The 23760-nt window shown below is 38.7% G+C and overlaps 1 protein-coding gene across 3 annotated transcripts in view; it reads left to right on the top strand.

The window, feature by feature from the left end:
* The window catches only part of FCHO2 (FCH and mu domain containing endocytic adaptor 2), a 119842-nt gene extending 104916 nt beyond the window's left edge, over positions 1-14926 (top strand). For 2 of the 3 annotated variants that reach the window (XM_087430200.1, XM_087430201.1), the window contains 4 exons: positions 8145-8344; positions 9110-9174; positions 11978-12142; positions 12449-14926. In XM_087430200.1, the coding sequence (XP_087286326.1) occupies positions 8145-8344; positions 9110-9174; positions 11978-12142; positions 12449-12471 (453 nt within the window). In that variant the 3' untranslated portion in view covers positions 12472-14926. Of the gene's footprint in view, positions 1-7012; positions 7221-8144; positions 8345-9109; positions 9175-11977; positions 12143-12448 lie in introns of those variants that run through there. The other variant, XR_015552045.1, reaches the window with a different exon arrangement.
* The last annotated feature ends 8834 nt before the right edge of the window (positions 14927-23760 follow it).

Genomic DNA, 23760 nt, shown 5'->3' with positions numbered 1-23760 from the left:
TGTATCATGTTGATTGATTTGCGAATGTTGAACCATCCCTGCATCCCTGGAGTAAATCCCACCTGATCATGGTGTATAATCTTTTTAATATATTGTTGTATGTGATTTGCTAGTATTTTGTTGAGGATTTTTGCACTGATGTTCATCAGTGATATTGGCCTGTAGTTTTCTTTTTTTTGTGTTGTCCTTGTCTGGTTTTGGTATCAGGGTAATGTCGGCTTTGTAGAATGAGTTAGGGAGCTTCCCCCACTCCTCAATTTTTTGGGAGAGTTTGAGAAGGATAGGTATTAAGTCTTCTTTGAATGTTTGGTAGGGAAGCTGTCTGGTCCTGGACTTTTATTTTTGGGGAGGTTTTTGATTACCGTTTTGATCTCCTTACTGGTGATTGGTCTATTCAAATTCTCTGTTTCTTCTTGATCCAGTTTTGGAAGGTTGTATGATTCTAAGAATTTATCCATTTCTTCCAGATTGTCAAATTGGTTGGCATATAGCTTTTCATAGTATTCTCTTATAATCTTTTGTATTTCTGAGGTGTGTGTTGTAATTTCTCCTCTTTCATTTCTGATTTTACTTATTTGAGCCTTCCCTCTTTTTTTCTTGGTGAGTCTAGCTAAATGTTTGTCAATTTTGTTTATCTTTTCAAAGAACCAGCTCTTGGTTTTGTTAATTTTTTCTATTGTTTTTTGGTCTCTATTTCATTTATTTCTGCTCTGATTTTTATTATTTCCCTTCTTCTACTGATTTTGGGCTTTGTTTGTTCTTCTTTTTCCAGTTCCTTTAGGTGCATTGTTAGATTATTTATTTGAGATTTTTCTTGTTTGTTGAGATAGGCCTGTATTGCTATAAACTTCCCTCTTAGAACCACTTTTGCTGTATCCCATAAATTCTGGCATGTCATATTTTCATTTTCATTTGTCTCCAAGTATTTTTTGATTTCTCCTTTGATTTCTTCATTGACCCAGTCGTTGCTCAGCATTTTGTTTAATCTCCACACATTTGTGGCTTTTCTGATTTTCTTCCTATAGTTGATTTCTAGTTTCATACCGTTGTGTCAGAAAAGATGCTTGGTATTATTTCAGTCTTCTTAAATTCATGGAGACTTGTTTTGTGGCCTAATGTGTGATCAATCCTGGAGAATGTTCCTTGTGCATTTGAAAATGTGTATTCTTCAGTTTTTGGATGGAATGGTCTGTATATATCTACTAGGTCCATCTCTTCTAATGTGTCATTTAAGGCCAGTGTTTCCTTATTGACCTGTTTGGATGATCTATCCGTTGGTGTAAGTGGAGTGTTAAAGTCCCCTACTATTATTGTGTTACTATTTCTCTTTTTATGTCTGTTAATAATTGCTTTATATGTTTAGGTGCTCCTGCGTTGGGTGCATAGATATTTACAAGTGTTATATCCTCTTGTTGGATTGTTCCCTTCTTTGTCTCTTGTTACGGTTTTTGTTTTAAAGCCTATTTTGTCTGATATGAGTATTGCTACGCCAGCTTTCTTTTCATTGCCATTTGCATGGAGTATCATTTTCCATCCCTTCACTTTCAGTTTGTGTCTTTAGGGCTGAAGTGTGTCTCTTGTATGCAGCATATATGTGGGTCTTGTTTTTTTATCCAGTCAGCCCCCCTGTGCCTTTTGATTGGAGCATTTAGTCCATTGACGTGTAAAGTAGCTGTTGACAAGTATGTGCTCACTGCCATTTAAAAAATTTTTTTTTCTTGGTGTTTTAGTAGTTCTTCTCTGTTCCTTTCTTCTTCTCTTGCTCTCTTCCCTTGTGGTTTGATGGCTTTCTTTAGTATTATGTTTGGGTTCCTTTCTCTTACTTTTTTGTGTATTTATTATAGGTTTCTGGTTTGTGATTACCATGGGGTCCACATACAGTAACCTACGTCTATAGCGGTCTATATTAAGTTGATAGTCTCCTTAATTTGACCTCTGTCTGAAAGCTCTACTCTTTAACTCCCCTCCTCCCACATTTTATGTTTTTGATATCATATCTAACCTCTTTTTTGTGCATTTGTATCCATTACCCTCTTACCATGGAAATAGATAATTTATCCTATTTGTGGTCTTCTCCTTTCCCCTTAAATAAGTTCCCTTAGCATTTCTTGTAGTACTGGTTTCTTGGTGACAAACTCCTTTAATTTTTGCTTGTCTGGGAAACTTTTTATCTCTCCTTCCATTTTGAATGAAAACCTTGCTGGCTAGAGTATTCTTGGCTGTAGGTTTTTTCCTTTTAGCACTTTAAATATATCGTGCCACTCTCTTCTAGCCTGTAAGGTTTCTGCTGAGAAGTCAGCTGATAGCCTTATGGGGTTTCCTTTGTATGTAACTTGTCTTTCTCTTGCGGCTTTTAGGATTCTCTCTTTATCTTTAATTCTGGACATTTTGATTATGATGTGTCTTGGTGTGGGCCTCTTTGGGTTTATCTTGTTTGGGGCTCTCTGTGCTTCCTGTACCTGGATGTCTGTTTCCTTCCTTAGGTTAGGGAAGTTTTCAGCTATTATTTCTTGAAATAGATTCTCTCCCCCTTTGTCTTGCTCTTCTCCTTCCGGGACACCTATAACATGGATGTTAGTGTGCTTGATGTTGTCCCAGAGGTCCCTTAGACTGTCTTCACTCTTTTTAATTCTTTTCTCTTTTACCTGTTCAGCTTGGGTGATTTCTTCTAGTCTTTGTCCAGCTTGCAGATCCATTCTTCTGTATCCTCTACTCTGCTTTTGAGTCCCTCTGCTGAATTTTTCATTTCCAGCACTGTATTCTTCATTTCTGACTGGTTCTATTTTATATCTTCCATTTCTTTGTTGACATTCTGACTGAGTTCATCTGTTCTTCTCCCCAGATCAGTGAGCATCCTTAACACTCTTTGTTTGAACTCTCTGTCGGGTAGGTTGCTCATTTCTGTTTCACTTAGTTCCTTTTCTGGAGTTTTGTCCTGTTCCCTTACTTGGAACGTATTCCTTTGCCTCCTCATTCTGCCTCTTTCCCTGTGCTTGTGTCTGTGTATTAGGTAGGTCGGCTACGTCTCCTGCTCTTGGAGAGGTGACCTTATATAAGTGATGCCTTAGGAGGCCTGGCAGTGTGCTTCCCTCTCCTCTCCAGTTGCAAATGTTCCAGGAGTGACCCCTGTGTGGGCTACATGTGTCCTTCTGTTGTGGTGGGGTTGTTCTTCCCGTAGGTGCCCAAGATATGCCCCTGGCCAGCTGTTGTAATGCTCAGCTGCGTGTAGTTGTTGTGGGCCCTTCAGTCTCTTTATCGAGTGTGGGGTGTCCCAACACAGTTGGCTGCAAGGTTGGATAGCACAATCCTGTTGCCCTATTTCTATTAAGTGAGTAGGCCCCCAGCGTGGCAGGTTGTTAGGCTCAGGGGTTTACAATTGCTATAAGCCTTCAGCCTTTAGGTCTCTTATCAGCTCTTGAGGATTGCAGCTGGCTGGAGCTGGCCTCAGGCATGGGAGCACCCAATTGTTTCAGGCTTTGGAAGGTGCGGCCAACCCCCTATGTCGCTCTTTGAGAAGCACAAGTCTTCTGCAGCTGAAAAGCCCCACCGCCTACAGGTCTACACACACAGTCAACACAGTCCTGCCCCGTGCATGCGCCTCGACCTCCTGAAGTGGACCCAGTATCTCCAAGGCGGGAGCCCCACGCTCTCCACCACTGCCCCACACTCTCCACCCCTTTGTTGCACATTCCCTGCCCTGCAGAGGCGGACACAGTCACCAGGCTGTGGAGAATACCAGGCTGTGGCAGCTCCCTTAGCAGCCCCACAAGTTGCCAGAGGGCTTGTTGTTAGGTGGGGCCAGTCCCTAGGGCGGGCTGCTTGCCCTGGCTGAGCTGGGTTAAATCAGTGCTCTAGTGGGTGGGACAGACCCTGGGCTAGCAGGCCCCAGGGAGAACTCCAATGGCGTCTGCTGGTGTCTGTGTCAGCATGCCCACACCAGGTCACAACAATGGCCACCACCAATGTCCCAGTCCCTGGAGAGGTCTCACTTCTCACCGAGATGCACTCAGAGCCTATCAGGTGAGTCTCTTTTCCCTAAAGGGCTGTGTATCTTTCTTTCTGCTGATTTTAGGTTGCTTTCTGAAACAGGTGAGTTTGTGCGTGGGCCCTTTAAGAGCTGGTTTTAATTTCTTTGTGAACCAGCTCTTCTGGGGGTACTCCCCAATGTTTTAGTAGCAAGCAAAGTCAGATATTATGCCACTCGTCTCGATTGTGCTGGGTCCAAAAAATGCCTATAGCAGAAATGCTCCCCGGCTCAGGGCCCCACTCCTCCAGGGAGGGCTGGGTACCGAGCGGCCGTGAAGCTGGCGGCTTGTGAAGGTGGAATTTTTTCTCTCCAGAAGGGAATTTCTGTCTCTTCCACCTCACTTAGGATTGTTGTTTGTTGCAGGAGGTCCTCATATCTAGTTTTCAGTTCTCTCTCAGGGGTAATTTTTCCAAGAGTAGTTGTAAATTGGCTGTGTCCGCGGGAGGAGTTGAGTTCAGAGTCCGCCTACACCGCCATCTTGACTTCAGTCCTCAAAACAAGTCTTAATAAATATAAGATTGAAATCATATCAAGCATCTTTTCTGACCACAATGAGTATGAAACTAGAAATCAACTACAGTAATTCTGGAGAATTCACAAATATGTGGAGATTGAACAACATGCTACTGAACAACAAATGGGTCAACACATCAAAAGAGGAATAAAAAATACCTTGAGACAAATAAAAATGGAAATACAACATACCAAAATTTATGGAATGCAGCAAAAGTAGTTCTCAGAGGGACGTTCATAGTGATAAATGCCTACCTCAAGAAACAGAAATCTCAAATAAACAGCCTAACTCTACACCTTCAGGGAACAAGCGAAGAACAAACGAAGCCCAAGTTAATAGAAGATAGGAAATAACAAAGATCAGAGTAGAAATAAAGAAATGGAAAAAGACTAGAAAAGATCAATGGAACTAAGAGATGGTTCTTTGAAAAGATAAACCAAATTGATAAACCTTTAGCTAGACTCACCAAGAAAAAAAGAGGGCTCAAATCAATGAAATCAGAAATGAAAGAGGACATTACAACTGATACCACAAAAATATAGTGGATCATAAGAGACTACTATGAATAATTATATGCCAACAAATTGGACAACCTAAAAGAAATGGATAAATTCCTAGACATATATGGCCTTCCAAGACTGAATCATGAAGAAACAGAAAATCTTAATAGACTGATTACTCGTAAGGAGATTGAATCAGTAATCAGAAACCTCCCAACAAATAAAAGTCTGGGACTAGATGGCTTCACTTGTGAATCTACCATACATTCAAAGAAGAATTAATATAATCCTTCTCAAACTCTTCCAAAAAATAGAAGAGGAGGGAACACTCCAAATTCATTTTACTAGGCCTGCATTACCCTGATGCCAAAACCAGGCAAAGAGACCACAGGAAAATTACAGGCCGATATCCCTGATGAACATAGATGCAAAAATCCTCAACAAAGTATTAGCAAATGAGATTCAACAATACATTAAAAGAATCACACACCATGATCAAGTGAAATTTACTCCAGGGATACCAGGATGGTTCAATATCTGCAAATCAATCAATGTGGTACGTCGCATTAACAAAATGAAGGATAAAAATTATATGATCATCTCAATAGATGCAGAAAAAGCATTGGAAAAAATTAAACAAAATTTTGTGATAAAAAAGTAGCATTCAAGGCAATGTGGGAATGATGAATTTTTCAATAAGTATTGGGGCAGCAGGCTAGAGATTTGGGAAAAAATTAAGCTGAATCTCTAACTCATATCTGTAACCAAAATAAAATCTGCATGTATCAAAGGTTTAATAATAATAAATGAAACCATAAAGATACTAAAATAAATCATGGGTGAATATATGTATATCTGTGGGTATATATGTATATGTGTGTGTATATATGTGTAGAATATTTATTTACTACATAATTTAATCTTGAAACGTGAAAGACCTAAGTATTATACAAAACCTACATGCCATGCAATAAGAGTGACATATTTGAGAGGCTGGCCCCGTGGCGTAGTGGTTAAGTGCGCACGCTCCGCTGCTGGCGGCCCAGGTTCGGATCCCGGGCACGCACCAACGCACTGCTTGTCAGGCCATGCTATGGTGGCATCCCACATAAAGTGGAGGAAGATTAGCACGGATGTTAGCTCAGGGCCAGTCTTCAAGCAAAAAGAGGAGGACTGGCAGATGTTAGCTCAGGACTGATCTTCCTCACACACACAAAAAAGAGTGACATATTTGATGCAAAAATATAAATAAATGTGTGTGTGTGTGTGTGTATAAAATATTTGGCTAAAGCAACCTTTAAACAGAATCAGTATTGGAGGGAAAAGTATTTGTAATGCAGTCAGCTCTCAGTATCCACAGGTTCCTCATCCTTAGATTCAACCAACCATGAACTGTAAGGCCTGTGATGGTTGCAACTGTACCGAACATGTACGGACTTCTGTTGTCAGTATTCCTTAAACAGTACAATCTGACTATTTACATAGCATCTACACTGTATTAGGTATTATAAGTAATCTAGAGATGATTTAAAGTATACAGGAGGATGTGCATAGGTTATATGCAAATACCACGCCATTTTATATAAGAGACTTGAGCATCTGCAGATTTTGGTATCCGTGGGGGTTCCTGGAACCAATACCCTGCGGATACCGAAGGACAACTGTACATAAGATGGTCCGAAAGGGTTACTACAAAGAGCCCTTATAAGTTCGTAAGTACAAGGTGAATAACTCAAGAGAAAGATGACTTATGGAAAGATGCTGTAAGTCAGTAGTAATCAGAGCAGTGACTATTAAGACAACATTGAGGTATCAGTTTTAACCTATCAGATTGGCAAACATGAAAAAGATTGCGCTGTTAAGAGAGGTGTGACCACTTGTTAATAGTACAAATTAATGGAACCTCTTAGAAGGCTATTCTATTAGATTGTTGAATAGAGGTAACCTTTAATTCAGCAATTTCACTTCCAGAAATCTGTTCTTCAGAAATCACACAAATGGGCAAAGAAAAGGTCAGGTACAAACGATGTTCACTGCAGCCTTATTTGGAAACCACCTGAGTACACTTCCACAGAGGAGAGATTGATTAAATGAATCATTATAGCCATTAAAAAGGAGGAGGAGGCGTCATGTCTGCATGGCTAAAACGTCTGGAAGGATATCTACCATGATGTTAACGGTGGGGAGTAAGAATGCCAAAGGATAAATTTCTTATTTCATATAGTTCTGTACTGTTTAAATTTTTAGTAGGGTAATTGTATTAAAATGGCTTATGTCTCTAGGAAATAAATACTTTGAAGAGTAAAAAGCTACTGCCACTTAAGTTGGCTTAAAGTTTATTCCAAGTATTTATTTACCATTCATTCAACAAACATTTATTATTCAGTGCTTGCTAATTGCTGGGAGTAGCATGGGGAGATAAACAGTAAACATAACATAATAAATAAATAATATTGTTTGTTGTGGTATGGAGAAAGGAAAAAGTGTGTAGAGTAAGGTAAGGAAGATTGAAAATGTGATTTTCAAAGTAAATTTAAACAGGGTGATCAGGGTAGTTCTCATTGAAAAAGAATCGTTTGATCAAGGAACTGAAGAATTGGAAGGAATTGCATCATTTACTATGGGTCATGTGATTAAAATTAAGTATTTGAAGTTGGAAGTATTCTAATTCCAGGCTTGCAGAACTGCATGGTGACCCATCTTTTTCTGATTTAAATCTAAATTCTTATAATCCATAAAGAATCTTAGAATTCTGTGTTGAATGCTGAGAGGCATTCAAATGTTACATGCATAAATAAGAATCCCCTGATGGGCTGATTTCTGGGCCCTGTACCTGAGATGTTGAAACAGATTTTCTGCATTTGGAGCCAGGGGAATGCACATTTTAAACACCACAGGAGTTTTGATGTAGATGGTCCCAGGTCCACACTTTGAGAGTGACTCTTAACTCCTTTGAGATGAACCTGCTTTATTCTGCCTAGCAACAGACAGCTCCCTCATTTAGTTTTGATTCTGTTGAGCTCTTGTGTTCAAGTATACATGTAATTAACATGACTTGTTTACTTTTCAGGCCAAAGACAATTGTTTTTTTTTCTCTTTAAAGGTATCATCAAATGGTATTCAGTCCACTCCTCTAAATCTTGCAACATATTGGAAATGTAGTGCTGGCACCACAGATCTTAGAGTGGATTATAAGTACAACCCAGAAGCTATGGTGGCACCAAGTGTGCTTTCCAACATACAGGTGGTGGTACCAGTGGATGGAGGAGTCACTCACATGCAGTCCCTTCCTCCTGCAATATGGTAAATTAAGTAGATTTGTTAATTCCTGCTAAATTTCTGTTGCAACTCGCAACTTTTAGAACCTAAGTTCTGAGAGTTGTCTTATAAATTTGAAAAGTTTTAGTGCGTTTTTCCTGTAGAAACCATGCTATAAAAGAAGCTGTTCATTTTACTAGTCAAGCCACAGTAGCCTAAATCCAAAATAAAGAAGACTAGTTTTGCTCTCACCACCCAGACTTGAATGATTCAGTACAACTTTACCCTTAGGCAAATTGCATAAGCTCTCTAAACTTTATTTTTTTCAATTTAAAAATAAAGATAATTATTTTACAGGTTAAATATAGCATCTAGTATATCTATAGGAACACCTATCTGATTAGTATTTAGTAGTATTAATTACTCCCATCTCTTAACTACCTCTCTTGTTCCCTCTGTTGATATTAGTGTAGACTCTAACCACTGTCTACATTTGCTTCACCATTTAATAATAAAAATGTGTTTTCCTTGAGTAATGAAGGTACTGAGCCACCTAGACATTGTTTTCCTTTCTCTGACCAGTAGAAATGAGAATTACATAATTTGGTAAACTTCCATTAATTGAGAAAGAGCATTATATTTATTTATATTTTATCACAAACACATTTTCACCAGATGATGCTATTGGAAGTAAATTTAGCACGGTAGTTGTTCTAGTGAAATATGTAAAATGCATTTATTTATGGAGTGCGCATCCATATATAAGGTACTACACTGGACACTTAATCTGAAGATACTTTTTTTTTATAGGAATGCAGAACAGATGAAAGCCTTTTGGAAACTGTCTGGTATTTCAGAAAAATCAGACAATGGAGGTAAGTGTGTTCATGCTTTTTTGTTTATGATGTGATGTCACTGAAAGTGGATTTCTTAGGCATGTTTTTGGAAAATTTTCTCCTAGAATTCATGCCTTCAGTTCTAGAATTGACCACTAGGTGGAAGTTAATACCTTAAATCAGAGTGGACCAGTTGAGATTGAGAACACATTTTTTTCCCTCTGAATTGAACATGCTTTCTCTTAAGAAAAAGAATTTGTTTTGTTGTAACTTTACAAATACTATGTAAATGCTTCTCATGTTCACATGCTAACATTAATAGAAAAGATCTAATAAAATAATTTAAAGAAGCAGAACCATCTGTCCCAGGTAGATAACCTGATAACTAATTGAAACTGATGTAACATACTCGAGCTCATTCTGTTAAGGGGGTACTCCTGGCTGCCCAGAAATCATGTAGAAGCTTCCAAGCTTTAAAAAGCCTTGTTGTCTACTCCATCTTCCTAAGAAAACCTTTCCTGGCCATTTCCCTTTATTAAAACGAACCATCTCCAGCCTTCGATTCTGTGATGACAGTTTTAAGAAGAAGCAAGTTCATTGCCTCCTCCCACCGGGTCTGCGTCTGTTTGTGTTCACAGTGCCGTGCTAGCAGACCACCACTCCTGTTGCTCCTAACTTAGAATATAACTCCCGGGACAAGCAAGTCTTTAACCTCAATTATTTGCAGTTTCTCTTAATCAAAGGAGAATTCTTCTGCCCTCTTTTGAATGCCTAATTAACCTTTAGTAACTTTTCCTATTAAGTAGGTTTTTTGGCTTTTTCAGTTTTGGTCAGCTTTTTCTGTTTGAACATTTTAAACATAATGGGATCAAAACATAAAATACGTCAGCAGTTTTTCTCATGGGAATTTCTGCATAAGGACCAGAGACACATCTGTGTTATCTGTTCACTTAGACCTGCCCTGCCGAGTCACACTTTTACTCGAGAACCACACGTTGGGGGAAACAGGCAGGCTAACCAGTAGTCCCTTGGTTGCTCTTTGGCACTTAGCAGTTGCCTCTTTTCAGGTGGCCAGCTGGACTGACTTTTACATCAGCTGTATGGCTTTTGGGGAGACAAAACTGAAATTCTTAGGTGAAACTGGAAGTAAACCAGAAATCCTACTTGAGTTGAGGGCTTACAACCAGTTAGCAAGGAAGAAAGGATGTATTTTTCCCCCATTTAATGAAACTGTACTATTATAAATACTTATCAAGAGGAGAATTTGTTCTCGCAAGAATGAGACTCAGATTTTCTGATCAGATATTTTAATGGTTTCCCTCTGCCGTTCTGTCAGAGTGTCTGTGTGAGGAAACGGAAGAATCGTATAAATGTGGTTCTGACTGGTTAGTTAGCCTTTAAGGAGACATATCCAAATTAGAATACTGTAGAGTAGAAATGTTTCTGTTCTGGCTTTATGCCCAGCAGAGGGACAGGAAATAATTCTAAAGTTAAGGATTGCCAGGGTGGCTGTTCTTGGCCTGTGGTGGAACTTTGACACAGTTGCATTGCATGTCAAGAATTGTAAAAGTTTAAGGAGGGCTTGGACAGCGGTTAAGAATTAAGCAGCAGTTCGTCTTCCCAGCTGATCTGCGCCCGCAGGCACAGTAGTCTAAGATGCATCAGTGTTACGGTACCTTCTTCCAGATGTCTCTCTGTAGTGTTAACTTCTGTGCAGGGAATCATAGATTGCCACTCCTGCTACCCAGCATTTCTGTCTACTTTCCCCAGCTGGAAACCTGGGAATGTCTTAGACTCCTCCTTCTCTCTCTCCTCTTGATTCCAACGCCTAAATATCTTTCAGGTGCATCTCCATCTTTCCTTTCCCTTAGCCTCATCCGGATCCCCTTGTCCTGTCACTGGAGTCCTGGACTGTGTTATTGAAGTTCAGCTGGTTTCCCGACCTTGCATCCTGTGCCTCCTTCCCCTTCTGAGACACTAATCTGAAATGTTTCTGTCTTCCTTATTTTTGGTGGCTCCCTGGGGCTATGTCTTTCCATGGCAGGTAAAGATATGTAGAGCTTCCTCCTTGCCACCACTCTCCTCCACTCGTGTCCCACTCTCAAGTTCTTCTGGTGTAGATGCTGTTCCCTTAATGCATCATGCTCTCAGCTCTCCTGTCCTGTACCTCAGTTCCCTCTGCCTGAAACACACACCCTCAGCCCCACCACCATTTTATGTGCTTTTGTGCCCATAGCTCCTGAGGGCTCTTTTACAGCATTTGTCATATTCGTCGTAATTATTTGGTTCACTGTTTCTGCCATGCTGTTAGACTGAGGTTTGCTGAATAAGTTGTTATATGAAAAGAAAGCACCTCAGAAATGTCTGTTGGGCATGATGTTAGACCAGTCAGATTTTAACAAGGGAATAGAAAATAGTACTGTTGATACAGGTCTTCCCAACCTCAGCGGTCTCTCCTGCTTACCTCTCCTCCCCGTGATGTGACGCTGGCAGCATTTCCTTCTGACTTAGTCCTACTCATCTCCTTCCCGCTTCCCTCCGAGTGCCCTCAGTGACCTCCTTCTCTTTTGACGCACTTCAACATGCAAATAACATAGGAATCTCAGTATAAACACCTCTGAAGATTTGTATTGTCAAAGAGAAGCATGGATAAAGATTATTTACTTAATGAATATTCAGATTCCTGAATAAAGTCTGATTTGGGAAAAGGACAGTGTTCATTTACTGTACACATTTCATGAATTTGGCATAGGACTGATATAGTTCAGCTTACTTGCTGATTTGATTTTTTGGTGTGAAATGTATGTTACCCTGTATAAGTGCTTTATTCTTTTCCTTGTAGGTTCTGGGTCCCTCAGAGCAAAATTTGATCTTTCAGAAGGGCCCAGTAAACCCACAACACTTGCGGTGCAGTTCCTCAGCGAGGGAAGTACCCTCTCGGGAGTAGACATTGAACTTGTAGGCACTGGCTATAGGCTTTCCTTAGTAAAGAAGCGGTTTGCCACTGGTAAGTTGGGAGATTGCAGGCATTTTAATGTACACGGGAAACATTTGTATTCTAACAGTTGGTTACTGAACGACTGACTGTCAAGCCATTTATAATCTAAAGGCATGGAGATTTTTTCTTTGACCTTTGGGACAAGGTGCTTGGGAGTGAGAGGACCCATGGTCAGATAGCTGACCACCTGGGACCTGATGCTAGTGTGTGGTGAACAGCAGGTGGGCACTGGGGTCTGATCTGTGACCACAGTGAGGACGTCCTCCTGGGAGTTCATTGAATCGTAATTGCAGAGGTCTGCTTGGTGTTTTTCAGGGCGCTACCTGGCGGATTGTTGACGGACCTGGGAAAGCTGTTGGCTCGAGGGAGTAGGACAAACCTGCCATTCTGCATTATCTATTCTTTCTAAACACTATTCTAACTTGTATTATGTCTTTGAAACTTAGACATATTTGAGAACTGACCACACACATTAAATTGCACTTTTGAAGTGAGTCATTGAAAGAAATAGCACTGAAACGATTTTCAACCCTGTCAGTGATCAACTGCAATATTCAGGAAGCACATTTGTTCAGATTCTCAGTAAAATGAAGTTTTCATAGGCTGAAATTTTAAATTATCTTCAGTGTCTGTGTTGTCTATGTTGAAAAAAGGGGTTATAGTGTAATGTCAGGCCTAAAATGTCAGGAGAGCAAGCACAAAATAATTTAGCTTTCCATAAATTTTAGAGTCAGAGATAGCTTTGAAATTTCATAAGTTTGGTATTGAGTGGATACAAACAGAACGTGAATTCCAAGTTTTGGATAATGTTAATTTAGAACACTCAATCAAATTGAGTGATGTGCCATACAGTAATCAGACCAGAGTCGAGGTATATGCAGAAGATCTATAAATTGATTCTTGTAGAAACATATTAATAAAGTATAAATGGTGTTTTATATGATTTTTTAATCCTCAAGTGCAATGTGTTTTAAAATAAGCTTGCAAAAGACAGCAGAGAAATTTACTTCTGCAGTTAGTTAACTTTATAGAAGTTGTGATTGTTTTGATGAATTAATGCTGTAGATTTAATTTATTTTTATATGGATTGCATAATGTGTGCCTTTTAAAACAATAACAAAAACCAGAAATGTGCCTATCCAGTTTGTGTGCATTAATGTGCCTCACTTTTTTTCTCACAGTCTGGATCTTCTATTCAGAATCTTATGGTGGTCAAGCATTTTTACAAAATACATGGCAATTTTTGTAAATACCTTTGGCTGCACTTGGGAAGGAAGTTCAGAATAATTCAGGATAATTTATATTTAAGAACCCTGGCTCACTTCTTTAGTGATACACTGTAGCCACTAGAAAGAGAAATATACCTAATGGCATATGTTTACAAGGAAAAAGTTACCTTCAGATATTCCACCTTGACCTCATCAAAAGTATGGAAATCTTAAATTCTGAAAAACTATAAGGGTAAGTTGATAACTGGTATTTTAACTCTCAATGTAACATTTCCCTTCACTCTGTTTATCATTGGAAATTTACACATCTATTTACTGATTGTGTTGTGAGCATGAATTTTGTGGTATTCTGTGAGGAACACAATTTAGAAAAGATTAGTTTTGGCGTTAGAAGTACTGCCATTTGTTTTCATTTCAGCGATTGGAAAAATTAGCAACCTGTATGTTTTTATTCTGATTTAATTGCCACCTGCTAAAAATAGGGAAATTTGAAGTGATGCAATTGGGTTAAGCATTTCTTAAACTACTAATATTAAATAGTAAAAAATCTAACTTTATAGCAAATCCTGATTAATTGAAGGTATTAAATATTTTGGACAAAGTTTCATAATTTACAAATGGTAATTTTATTTATAAGGATAAGTACCAGTGTCCTGGATTTTGCATAGAAGTGATAAATTGTGTTATATATGATAATTTATATAAAACCACTAATTGTTCTGTTAAGCTTTACAGAAAATAAAACCCCTACTACTAGACATTTATGTAACATCCTGCTATACTAAATACAGCAGAAAATCTACTCGTCAGCAATATATATAACACGATATGTGCTTTTTTTAATATATTCACTGTTAGCCCAATTCTAAATTTAAATTTGACAAATGCAGCACATAAGACAATTTGCTAAAATGTTCATCTTTACTAGATAGTGAGCAAAATTAGAATTTCTAACTTTTACATTGTGTTCTTTTAAATGGAATTACAGTCCCTTACTGGAATCTTAACTGTAACTGCTTTGCAGTCAAACTGCTTTTATTGGGCAGTTGATACTTTATTATTGGAATTCAGACACTGTTATACTCACCATTTGTTTTAATCAAGTATTACCTAAAAATGGACAAATTAGTGAAATGGTTAAACTTCTGCACTTTCTTAATGACCCCAGTCTTTATACCAGGTGTTGATACATAAATTTGTATTGGGTGCAGGTTACAATTTTGAAGCCATATGAGTTTATATTGATGTTTTTTTTTTTTTTTTCATTTAAAATCCACTAATGGTGTAAAAAAGACCAGTAGATTTTCAGTGGGAAATGTATTTAGCAAGCTGGTTCTTGCTTATGTACAGTGATCAACTTTGTAGCTGCCTCTTTAACCAAGAATTTGTAAACACAGAACTCTAACAAATGTGAGTTTTTAAGAATTGTTATTTACTACTTTGAGTTGTAATTAGAACAATGCAAATCTATCTTACAAAATTTTGTAAATATTTTTGATTTTTTCATAAAATGTAAATTTTACATAAAAGTTGTGCCCTTAATAAACATGTAATATATAATTTATCAGTTGGCTTATGTGTCTTTTTACTCCTCTGTGTCACAGATGTTAGGACAAGGTAAGCTGGTGGGGGAGTGAGTGAGTGATTTTGAATTTTGCATCACCATCTGGACAGGCGTACAGATTGATCCGTTATTTAGTTTTAATTGATCATATAGGAAAACTTCATTTGGAGTATAACTCAAAAATGTAGAAATTGTTTAACAAGGGATTATTTTTATAATAAAATTATTTTATATTAGTTTATTTATTTTTATAAAATAATCTTCTAAAATGAAGTCTTTGTAGTATATTTATTACTCTGGTCTTGTAAACCAGAAAAGGAGAAAAACCCACTCCCTAGGACATCAAGGAAGAAGCCCTCAGCTCCGCCATCAGCACCCAAAGCTGAAATTCTACTTAAAGTATTCCCTGAAAGCTGCACACGAACAGTGAAACATGATTGTCATGTGCTGTGTCAGTATTAGAAACAAATTCTAGACTATTCCATTGCTATGTACTTCGTGCATTAAATGACCTACCCCTTTACAATGTATTATTATCTACATCCTTATTGTACATGATACATACTATGTATACATCGTACGTTAATTATTTACCAAGTGAATATAAGCAAGTACATCAAACTATGGTTATTACATAATACATAGACTGGTTTATCATACATAAAGTTCTCTTCCAAATGGATATTCATAAACATATGATTGATATATAGAATATTATTGATTGTACATATCCCATTAAGTCACATCGACTCTAGTCACCATGCTTATCACAACTGACAACTTTCCTTGATCACCAAGCTTCAGAAAACCAGCAACCTGTCCACAAACATGCCCCTCTTCTTGCTCTGGGCCCATAACGTGGGGCTTGTTAGAACTGACCGATATCTGGTATCTGATTCTTACTTTAGGACCATCTCACCTAAAGTTCGCACGTTCTCCCCTCTTAAATAAGACGTCTTGATGGACTAATGACTGTCAGCCCGTGCTCACACACACCTGCGGTGTCAGACATTTGGTATTTTTTTTTAATGTGGGGGGGCTGTTGTGACTCAGCTGTGGCCATCTGAGGCCTTAACACAGTCAAGTAACTTGTAGGTGAGCTTATATTGAATATTATTTACCAACATCAACAACCATAAGGAGTTGGGCCCAGCCCGGTGGCGTAGCGGTTGAGTTTGTGTGCTCCACTTTCGCGGCCCAGGGTTTGCAGGTTCAGACCCCGGGCACGGACTGGCTCAGTGCTTGTCAAGCCATCACATGGCGGTGTCCCATATAAATAGCCCAGGGCCAATTTTCCTCAGCAAAAAAAGGAGGATTGGCAACGGATGTTAGCTCAGGGCTAGTCTTCCTCACAAAAAAAATAAAAAACAACCGTAAGGTGTTATTTAGTCAATGCTTATGGGACATATGAGAATTTTACATGTACATGTGTTTATCAAATAAAAATTAGCTTAGCAACCCCCACCATCTCCTGTAGACCTTAAACTGTATGTATTTACTAACAATCTTGCCAAACCCCCAAAACAAGATTAAAATATAACAGTACATAAAAGCCTGCTTTCCCCCATTCTGTAATATCTAAATCGCAAATTAAGACATATTTTAGCCAAGATCTTTAAATAAATGAAAATTTCAAACACCAAAAATTTAACTTTTTAAGTCTATGGACTAGAAAAACTTACACCCCAGTAGTTAAAAATGCTTCCACTAATACTAGCATGCCCCTTAAATTCACAAAATTTCCGTGGACAGGGAGCTGCCTAGATCTGACTTGTTAATATAGCTTAATAATTAAAGCAAGGCCTGAAAATGTCCAGATGAGTTTACCCACTCCATAAACACGTAGGTTTGGTCCCAGCCTTCCTATTAATAAGGCTGCGTTCGCCAGGATCCACGCCCCAGCGAGCATGCTCTCTGGGTCACTGACACTTACAAGGAGCTCAGGGCGCCTTGCTGCACCACGCCCCGTGGGGAACAGCAGTGACAAAAATGAAGCCATAAACGAAAGTTTAACGTTATATCAACTCACTAGGGTTGGTAAGTGTTGTGCCAGCCACCGAGGTCATACAAGTAACCCCAATTAATAAAATTTCTGGTGCAAAGCATGTTATTAAAGATATTCTTATACTAAAGTTAAATTTTAATTAGGCTGTAAAAAGCTACAGCTGAAATAAAAATAAACTACGGAAGTGACTTTAATATTCCTGATTATACAATAGCTAAGAGTCAAACTAGGACTCGATACCCCACTCATTGTGCTTAGCCCTAAACCCCAAACATTATTACAACAGCATTATTCACCAGAGCACTGCTGGCAATAGCCTAAAACCCAAAGGACTTGCAGTGCTTTATATCCTAGAAGAGCCTGTGCTGTAATTGATAAACCCCGGGAAACCTCACCAACCCTAGCTAATACAGCCTGTACACCGCCCCCTCCAGCAAAGCCCAAGAAGGAAGCATCGTCAGCACAAACACCAACATGAAAACAGGTCAAGGGGTAGCCTGTGAGGTGGAGAGAAATGGGCTACATTTTCTACTTTAAGAACATTAAATTTTACACTAAAGTATTTGTGAAATTAAAAACTAAAGGAGAATTTAGTAGTAAATTAAGAATACAGAGCCTAATTGAATTAGGCCACGAAGCACGAACACACCACCCGTCACCCTCTTCAAATATCAAAACCTAGATACACAGCTCACTCGTAACCAGTTAACCTATGAGAGGAGACCAGTCGTAACGAGGTAAGCATACTGGACACATCCAGGTGCAGCTTCAACAGAGCACCTAGTTTACACCCAGGAGATTTCATCTTCAGTGACCACTCTGAACCAAAGCTGGCCCAGACTAATCAAGCTCAATCATAGTATGTAAATGAAATAAAACATTCACTTACAAATAAAAGTATAGGAGATAGAAATTTTAATTGGTGCAATAAAGTACAGTAAGAAGTATTAAAAGTACTAAACAGAAATGTTTACCCCTTTGCCTTTTCATAATGACTTACCTAGAACAATTTAACCAAGAGAACTTAAGTTAAATACTCTGAAACCAGACGCGCTCCCTGTGAACAGTTTCTAAGGAACAAACTCATCTATGCAGCACAATGACGGGGTTTGTAGGGAGAGGGGAAGAGCCACCCAGGCTGGTGGTGGCTGGTATCCAGAGCAGAATTTTAGCTCAACTTGAAGTTTATCTAAAAATAATAATTATAACATAAATTAAATATTAATCTAAAGAGGGACAGCCCTTTAGATACAGGATACAACCGTCCCCAGAGAGTAAGTATTAATAATATCAATTGGCCTAAAAGCAGCCACCAATTAAGGAAGCATTTGAGCTCAACAATAGACTGATGTTAATCCCAACAATAAAAACTAACTCCTAACTTCATAGTGGACCAATCTATTAATTCATAGAAGCAATACTATTAATATGAGTAACAAGATTGATTTCTCCTCACACAAGCTTATATCAGAACAGATAATCTCTGATCATTGACAATACAATAATCTAATAATTATCTATTAAATTAATTGTTAACCCAACACAGGTATGCACTTAAGGAAAGATTTTACAAAGTAAAAGGAACTCTGCAAACACAACCCCCGCCTATTGACCGAAAGCACCACCTGCAGCATTTGTAGCACTGGAGGTGCTGCCTGCCCAGCAACCACTATCTACCAGCCGTGGTGTCCTGACCGTGAGAAGGCAGCATGATCATTTGGTCCTCTGAATAAGGACTCGTGTGAATGGCCACACAGGGTTTTACTGTCTTGCTTTTAGTCAGAGAAATTGACCTTCCCGTGAAGAGGCAGGAACGACAGAATAAGACAAGACTCTGAAGCTTCAATTAATTAGTCCAAAAGAAACCCCAAATTGACCAAATCAAAGGATAACAAAAATTTAAATGGACTTACAATTTTGGTCGGGGTAACCTTGGAGAATAAAAGAAGTAATTACAATCTAGACCAGCTAGTCAAAAGATTTTATCACTTATTGATCCAAAAACTTGCTCGACGGAACAAGTTACCCTGGGATAACAGCGCAGTCCTATTGTGGAGTCCATATCGACCACAGGATTGATGACTCTGATTACTCGCCGTAGCAATCCTGACACTAACCCAACAAAAAGTACTAGGCTAAATACAACTCCGTACAGGAACGGACATCGTTGGACCTCATGGCCTGTTCCAACCCATTGATGATGCCGTCAAGCTATTCATTAAAGAACCATTAAAACCATTAACACCATCAGTATCTATATTACTGCACCAGTCCTAGCCCTCACTTTGGCCCTAACAATATGAATTCCATTACCCATACCATATCCACTAGTCAACATAAATCTAGGCATGCTGTTTACATTAGCCAGATCAAGGCTTACCATATTACTCTATTCTCTGGTCAGATTTGAACCTCAAATTCAAAATATGCATTGATCGGGGCTCTATGAGCAGTAGCACAAAGAATTTCATAGGAAGTAACACAACAATCTTTCTATTATCAGTCCTATTAATAAATGGATTACGTGTACTCTCAACATTAATAACCACTCAAGAATATCCATGACTAATTTTTCCATCTTGACCACAAGCCATAATATGATTTATCTCAACCCTAGCAGAAACCAGCTGAGCTCCACTCAACCTAACAGAAAGAGGATCAGAACTCGTTTTCTGGCTTCACCATTGAGTATGCAGCAGGCTCATCTGCCCTGTTCTTCCTAGAAGAATGTGCCAACGCTATTACAATAAATATTTTTTACAACAATTCTATTCCTAGGAGCATTTTACAACCCCTATATACCAGAACTATACTCAATCAATTTTATTATCAAAACGCTTTTCCTAACCATTTTTTACCTATGAATTTTTTGTTTTGTTTTGTTTTTTTGTGGGGAAGATCAGCTCTGATCTAACATCCATGCCAATCTTCCTCTTTTTGCTGAGGAAGACTGGCCCTGGGCTAACATCCATGCCCATCTTCCTCTACTTTATGTGGGATGCCGCCACAGCATGGCCTGACAAGCAGTGCATCAGTGCGTGTCCGGGATCCGAACCCAGGCCACCGGCAGCGGAGCGCGCACACTTAACTGCTACGCCACGGGGCCACGGGGCCGGCCCCTTATCTATGAATTTGAGCATCCTATCCATGATTTCAATATGACTAACTTATACATCTTCTCTGAAAAAATTTCCTACCACTAACACTAGCCCTTTGCATATGACATGTATCGTTACCCATCGTTATATCAAGCATCCCACCACAAACATAAGAAATACATCTGACAAAAAGTTACTTTGATTGAGTAAATTATAGAGGTTTAAATCCTCTTTTTCTAGAATTATAGGGATTGAACCTACTCCTAAGAATTCAAAAATCTCCATGCTACCACATTACACCATATTCTATAGTAAGGTCAGCTGAATAAACTATTGGGCCCATGCCCTGAAAATGTCGGTTTATGTCCTTCCTGTGCTCATAAATCCACGTATTTTTACTATCATCTTACTATCATTTCAGGAATTATAATCGTTATAATAAACTCACACTGATTAATAATCAAAATAAACATATTAGCTCTTACGCCAGTTTTAATAAAAGAATTCACCCATGCGGCATGGAAGCATCCACTAAAAGCATCCACATGAGCCACTGCGTCTACACGCCTCACAATAGCTGTTGTTGTTAATCTAATGTATTCTGGCCAATGAATGATTGCAAAAATGTTTACTCCAACAGCATCCATTATAACAATAGCCCTCAGCATAAAACTGGGACTTTCCCCACTCCACTTTTGAGTTCCCAAAGGTATTCCATTAACACAAAGTATCCCACTAACACTGTCCTAATTCTATTAACATGACACAAACTCGCACCCTTATCAATTTTATATCAAATTTCATCCTCCCTTAATCTAAACATGCTACAATTATAGCTATTTTATCAATCATAGGAGGAGGATGAGGAGGACTCAACCACACCCAACCACAAAAAATCATCCTATTCATCAACTGATCACATAGGTTGAATAACAGCTATAATTTATAATCCAACTATAATAATCCTACACTTATTATTTATATCATGACACCACTTGCTACACTTATTTATATATAATTCATCCACCACACTTCCCTCTCCTGTATAGGAAATAAAACACCGTTAATTGCTATATTTATTCTCACTATTATATCATCATTAGGAGGCCTCCCACCACTTTCAGGATTTTTACCTAAATGAATAATTATTCAAAAAATAACATTATTTTACCAACATTAATAACTATTATAGCACTAGTCAATCTATATTTCTATCTACAATTAACCTACTCCACATCACCAACCATGTTCCCATCAATAAATAACATGAAAATAAAATGATAACTCGAAAACATGAAATGAACAATACTTTTACCACCGCTAATTGTAATATCAACATTACTTCTTCCCTAACCTCAATATTGTCAGTTCTGGACTAGGAGTTTAGGTTAGCACAGACCAAGAGCCTTCAAAGCCCTAAGCAAATATTATTCATTTAATTCCTGAAGATAAAGATTGCAAGACTTTATCCTATCAATTCAATGCAAATCAAACACTTTTATTAAGCTTCCTCCTTGCTAGACTGGTGGGATTTCATCCCGTGAAATTTTAGTTAATAGTTAAATACCCCAGTCAACTGGCTTCAAAGTAACTCTCCCTCCACTGTGGGGACAAAGGCAGGAGGAGCCGAGGCAGAATAGAAGCTACCTTGTTGAATTTCCAATTTAATATGTTATTCACCACAGGGCTCGGCAGAAAGGGGGCGCCCCTTCTGTCTTTAGATTTACAGGCTGACACCTGCTCTGCCATTTTAACCATGTTCGTCAACCGCTGATCATTCTCAACAAACCGTAAAGATACCGGCACTTGACCTCTGTTTTTTATAGGTACTGCCTTAAACCTTTTAATCCGTGCTCAACCAGGTCAACCTGGGGCATTACTAGGATATGATCACTGTTACAACATAGTTGTAACGGCCCATGCACTCGTCATAATTTTTTTCATAGTTATACCCGTTATAATTGGAGGATTTGGAAACTGACTCGTTCCACTAACAATTGGATGCCCGATATAGCATTCCCCCGAATAAACACTATCAGTTTTGGACTTCTTTCACCATCATTTCTACTCCTACTTGTGTCGTCAAGAGTTGAAGGAAGTGCTAGAACAGGTGAACAGTGTACCCACCTCCAGCTGGTAATCTAGCCCACGGGGAGCCCCCACTGACCTGACCATTTTTTCCCCGACATTTAGCAGGTATATGCTCAATTCTAGGTGCTATTAATTTTATTACCACAGTTATTAATAGAACCCCCCCAGCTGTATCTTATATCAAACACCACTACTAGTTGGATCGACCCTAATTACGGCTGCACTATTACTGTTGTCACTCCCAGTTCTAGCAGCCGAAATCACTATCTTATTAACAGACCACAATCTAAATACCACTTTCATCCTGCAGGAGGAGGTAATCCAATTTTATATCAACCTTTATTCTCATTCTTTGGCCACCCAGAAGTTCATATCCGTATTTTACCTGCTTCGGGTTAATTCACATATTGTCACACATTATTCAGGAAAAAAAGAACCTTTTGGTATATAGGAATAGTCTGAGCCATACTATCTATTGGCTTCCTAGGCTTTATCGTATGAGCTCACCACCTACTCACAGAGGGAACTGATACACAAGCATATTTCACGTCACCTACTGTAATTATTGTCATCCCCACAGGAGGAAAAGTATTCAGTTGACTAGCAACCCTCCATGGAAGCAATATTAAATGATCATCAGCCGTACTACGAGCCTTGGGTTTTATTTTCTTATTTACAGTAGGAGGTTTAACAGGAACTGTCTTAGCTAATTCATTCGTAGACATTGTCCTTCGAGATGTTCTACATAGTAGCACATCTCACTACGTCTTACTAATAGGAGCAGTGTTCGCCATTATAGGAGGATTTGTCCACTGATTTCCATTGTTTTCAGGCTAGCTGCTCAACTGAACCTGAGCAGAAACTGATTTGACAGTTGTATTTGCAGAGGTTGACATAACTCTGTTTCTGCCACATTTCCTTGGCCTTTCAGGAGTCCTGCGACATTACTCTGACTGTCCAGATGCTTGCACATGTGCATCACCGTCTCATCCACAGGTTCACTCATCTCAGCGACAGCAGTGACACTGAGAATTTTCATAGTCTGAGAAGCATTTGCTTCTAAACAAGAAGTACCAGCAGAATAGCAACTACCAACCTCACAACCACTATGTCTTTCTCAGTAAGTGAGATATTAGTAAAAATTACATAACGTTGTCGAAGTTAAATTGTAGGTTCAAACCTCTCTATGGCATATCCATTCCAACTAGGCTTCCGCGACGCCACAGCACCTCTTACAGAAGAACTTTTACATTTTCATGATCACACACTAATAATTGTTTCCCTAATTAGTCCTTTAGTCCTTTACATCATTTCATTAATATTAGCTAAACTAACTCGCACAAGTACAAGACACACAAGAAGCAGAAACAGTTTGAAATATTCTACCCACTATTATTCTGATTTTAATTTCTTTACCTCACTACAAATTCTTTATATAATAGAGGAAATTAAGAATCCTTCCCTAACTGTAAAAACTATAGGTCACCAATGATATTGAAGCTGTGAACACACGGACTGCAAAGGTCTAGATTTCCATTCCTATATAATTTCTACAACGGATCTGTAGCAGGGAGAACCTCGACTACTAGAAGCTGATAGTCAGGCAGTCCTACCTACGGAAGGAACCATCTGAACACTGA

Source organism: Ceratotherium simum, chromosome 4 (assembly GCF_057802395.1).
Source record: "Ceratotherium simum simum isolate JZ-2026a chromosome 4, ASM5780239v1, whole genome shotgun sequence".
Taxonomy (NCBI): Eukaryota; Metazoa; Chordata; class Mammalia; order Perissodactyla; family Rhinocerotidae; genus Ceratotherium; species Ceratotherium simum.
The sequence above is the reverse complement of the archived record's forward strand: the minus strand, read 5'-3'. Positions and strand labels throughout refer to the sequence as shown.